This window comes from Apteryx rowi, unplaced genomic scaffold (assembly GCF_003343035.1).
Source record: "Apteryx rowi isolate R43461 unplaced genomic scaffold, aptRow1 scaffold_530, whole genome shotgun sequence".
In the NCBI taxonomy this organism is placed as follows: domain Eukaryota; kingdom Metazoa; phylum Chordata; class Aves; order Apterygiformes; family Apterygidae; genus Apteryx; species Apteryx rowi.
Window position 1 is genome coordinate 144,098 of NW_020450795.1, and position 3,851 is coordinate 147,948.

Genomic DNA, 3,851 nt, shown 5'->3' on the forward strand with positions numbered 1-3,851 from the left:
TACGGCGGGGAGGCGTGAGCGGCAGCTCCCTGCGCGCCGCCGGCTGCGGCGTGGGGCAAGGCGTCGCGTTTCGGAGCCTGGCCCCGCGCCAGCGTGGGGCCGGGAAACGCCTCCTTCCCGGCCACCTCCGCTGCTCCCCGCGGAGCCTCGGCACGGCACGGCACGGCACGGCCGCGCGTGGGAACAGCACCGCCGCCCCCATCCCGCGCCGTGATTCCGGTGGTTCCCGATGGGGGCCGGGGGGTTCCCACAGGGAGCCGGGCTGGCGCTGGGAACGGCAGCAGGGGGCAGTTCCCCCCCTCCACGGCACGGCGCGACCCCCCCACCCGTTAGCCCCCGCTAATAACCCAGGCAACGCCGGTGCTCCGGGAAAACCTCGTTTATTAGGGCCGCGCTGGGCGGTGCAGCCGGGTGCCCCCGCCGGGGCCGTCACGTCCTGCTGCCGGCTCCGTCCCTGCGGATGCTCCTGGCCACCTCCCCGAGGAGCCGCCAATACTCGCCGAACTGCAGCTCTCCGTCACCGCTCCCGTGCAGCTCCCGCATCCTGGCGTTCAGGGACGGGGCGTCCTGCGGGGACGGAGGGCCGAGGTCGGCGCGGGCGGGCGCGAAGAGCTTTTGCTTTTGCTTTTTCCTTCCTCCCTCCCCGCCGGCTTGCAAATCCCGGGAAGCGCCCGCCCCAGGGAACCCCGCGCCCGGCCGCCCCGCGCGTCACCTTGGCGAGGTTGGGCAGCTCGAGCCGCAGCAGCTCCTCGAAGCCGGCGGCCGTCAGCGCGCCCGCGCGGCCCCGCTCCGCCGCGTGGCTCAGGAAGACGGCGACGATCTTCTCGATGGCCCTCTCCACCTCCGTCAGCTCCGCCGCGGCCATGGCGCACGGGCTGCGGGGCGAGAGGAGCCGGCGGCGGGTCGGAGCCGGAGGCCGGGGGCGCGCGGTGCCGCCGGGGAGGGCGGCCGGCTGGCCGGAGTCGGATTTGGGCAAGAGGTGGGGGGCAGAACGGGGCCTTTTCCCTTTCCCCAGGTGCAACGAGTTTGCGAGGTCTCAGCCCAGCTCCTGCCGGCCCCCGCGGGGCTGAGCGGGATCATGCCGCGCAGACCAAACGCTCCGGTGAGGGGCTCTGCCGGCGCAGCGAGGGGTCGGAGCCGTTCGGGGGCCCCTCTGCACGTGGGGGCAGCGGGAAGGGGCCGGGGGGATCCCGGGGGGGGGGGGGGGCCGGGGCGCTGCCGCGCCGCTCGGCCGGGGCAGCGCACCCTACTTACCCCGCTCGGCGGCGGGCAGAGCGCTGCGGGCGGCCGCGGTCCCCCGCGGGGTTTTACGCGCGGCGGCAGTGCAGCCAGGCAGAGCGCGGCGCTTTGTTCCCAGCCCGGAGTGTAGGGTTTCCCGCAGCGGCCGGACGCACGGACACCGCCCGGCAGCGGAGCCAGCCCCCCTCCGCCGTCTCCTCCCTCCTCCCGGCGCAGGCAGGGTCCCAAGTCCACGGCGCTGCTGCAATCCCGCCAGGCCCCGACGCGGCCGGCAGAGCCGGATGGGACCGCGGCCCCGGGAGCTCGGCACCTGCCGGCAGATCCGGGCGCCCACGCCACCTCGCTGGGAGAGCTCGGCTCAGCACGGCCGAAAGCCGCCACTCGCTCCCAAACGGCACCTTTTTGGGGAGCATTAAACCACACGTGCACCGAGCGCAGCCCGGGCTCTGCTCCGACACGGAGCGGGCTGCTCCGGGGGCCCGAACGCAGCACCGCGGCCCGGATCTTCCTGCTCCCGTCCCCTCGCCCCCGGAGCCGGCTCCCGCAGCCCGGCCTTGGCACCGCCGCCGTGGACCCGGGCGAGCTCGACCCGCGCCAAGTGAGAGTGGTGACTCAGCCGCCCGCTGACATCATCCCTATTAATAGTGGGCTTTGTAAAAAATTAATTAATCCAAATTAATTAGGGGGTGGGAATTGCCCGAGTGTTTTCCTTTAATCATCATATATTTTTAACATGATAGCCCTGGCCGGTTTCCACCTGGCGCAGGAGCCGGAGCGGGTCCCCACTCCGGAAGGGCCGTTCCCACAGGAGCGGGACGTGGGCACCCACCGCCGAAACGCCCGGCCACCCCCAGGCCCCGGCATCGTCCCGGCAGGGGATGGAGGCGACCGGGCCGTGCCAAGGCGGCATCCGCCGGGAAAGCCGGGTGGGCTGCCGCCGATGCCTCCGCGGTTGCCGGAGGCGCTCCGGGGACCCCGGCCCAGGGGACGCCCCCGCTGCGGCCGGCCCGGTTTCGCTGAGCCCTGACGCACTCACTCCGCCTGGGCACGGGGACAGGAGGCTCCTGCCCGCACGGAGCATCCCGGTCCCCACCCGCCCGCGGCACCAGCTCACGGGGCAGGAATTGGTTTCCTGCGGTCCCATCCGGCCTGTCCCTCTGCCCCGGGGTGACGGCAGCGGCCGGAGCCGGGACTTCCGCTGAGCCCCACGTCGGGACACGGGCACCGGCTTTGGGGAAGCGCCTGGGTGAGTCAGGCCCGGCGGGGTCGGGGACGGGGACAGCCCGGGGGTGAGTCACCGGCCCCGGGTGCCAGGCGGGACCATGACGTGCCGGCCCTGGAATTCGGGGTGCCGGGATGGGGGCCAGGCGGGAGCAGCCGCCGCGGCCACCCCGGAGCCGGGCCGGGAGCAGCGGCTGCTCCCGGGACCGCCGGAGCAGAGCATCCCGGGGCCGGCGGCCCCCTGCATCCGAGCCCCTTCCCGGAGGCCGTGGCACGCCGGTGCCTTCGGAAAAGCTCCCCRCGAGCCTCCTCCGCGCGCAGCCCGTGGGCCGGGGAGACGAGATGGGCCCAGCCCCGGCACCAGCAACTGGAGCAACTGGTTTAACTGGGGAGCAGGGGAGTCGCAGAGGCTGGAACCTGTTCCAAGGTGTGTGTAAACCCGCTGGCACGTCCCCCGCTGCTCCCGGTTTGGTAAGAGCTCGTCCGGGGCGCCCGCCAGTGCGGACATGTCGGGCGTGCTTTCGCCACGGCGGCGCGCCCCGGGAAGCCGGGATCAGAGGCCGGCGCGGCGCGTCCGGCCGCCGTTTGCCCTCRCCGCAAAGGGGGGTTTTTGCACCGCACGGCATAGCCGGACGGACGCAGGATGCACGGAGACGCGCGGCCGCGCGCGTGCGCCAAGCGGATCCCGCTCCCCTCCGCCGCTTCCAACACCCCCAGGGCTGCGGGGCGGCCGGGGAGCCGGCGGGAACCCCACCACCTCCTCCCTCCCCTCCGCCCCCGCGCCGGGCTTCGGAAACGGCGGGATCTCTCCCATTTCCCCRCCTTGCGCAACCGCAGGGACAGGAAGCCGGAGGCCGTGGCGCATGGTGGAAGCGGGAGGCGGGACGGAGGGAGCAGGATATAATTAGCTCCCAACGAGGATCGGAATCTGGGATAAAGAGCCTGGCACCACCCGGCTCTTGCGAAAAGGCGAGGGCCCCGGCGCCCGGTGCCGGCGCAGGCAGCACCCACCCGGCACCCCGGGGCGCCCGGTGCCCGCTCCGGGGCCGTTCCCGCGCGGACGCTGGCCCGTAACGAGAGCCGGGATTATCGGTCCCGCTGATGCCAGCCGGGGAATCCGGTTTCTTGGCCCCCGCGGTTGCTGCAGCAACCTTTCCAGCAGGGATAGTGGGGCTTTTTTTTTAATTTAACAAAAGGCCTTTTTGCGCGCGGGGGCCGGGCGGCCCCGAGGGGCCAGGGCTGCGTCACCCGATAGCCCCCGCCGGCCCCCCCCGGCCGCGGCCGGCTCCGAGGACACCGGATACCCCGGGGGCCGGCAGCCAGGGGGCCAACGGATGGGGGATCCCCGCCAGGTGCCGGACCCGGCGGGCGAAGCCGGCTGGGGTGGGGGG

The 3,851-nt window shown here is 73.6% G+C and overlaps 1 protein-coding gene across 1 annotated transcript; it reads right to left on the bottom strand.

The window, feature by feature from the left end:
* Nucleotides 1-429: 429 nt before the first annotated feature.
* On the bottom strand, nt 430-865 carry S100A13 (S100 calcium binding protein A13). The gene is made up of 2 exons (XM_026080900.1): nt 713-865; nt 430-567 (listed from the first exon to the last, which is right to left on the bottom strand). The coding sequence occupies exons 1-2, from the start codon at nt 863-865 to the stop codon at nt 430-432; spliced, it is 291 nt and encodes a 96-aa protein (XP_025936685.1).
* Nucleotides 866-3,851: the final 2,986 nt, after the last annotated feature.

Excerpts from the sequence above, each read along its gene's own strand:
- S100A13 (XM_026080900.1), bottom strand. The coding sequence starts at position 865 with ATGGCCGCGGCGGAGCTGACGGAGGTGGAGAGGGCCATCGAGAAGATC. Across the intron at positions 568-712 it reads AGCTGCCCAACCTCGCCAAG|GACGCCCCGTCCCTGAACGC; the intron begins GTGACGCGCGGG and ends CCGTCCCCGCAG.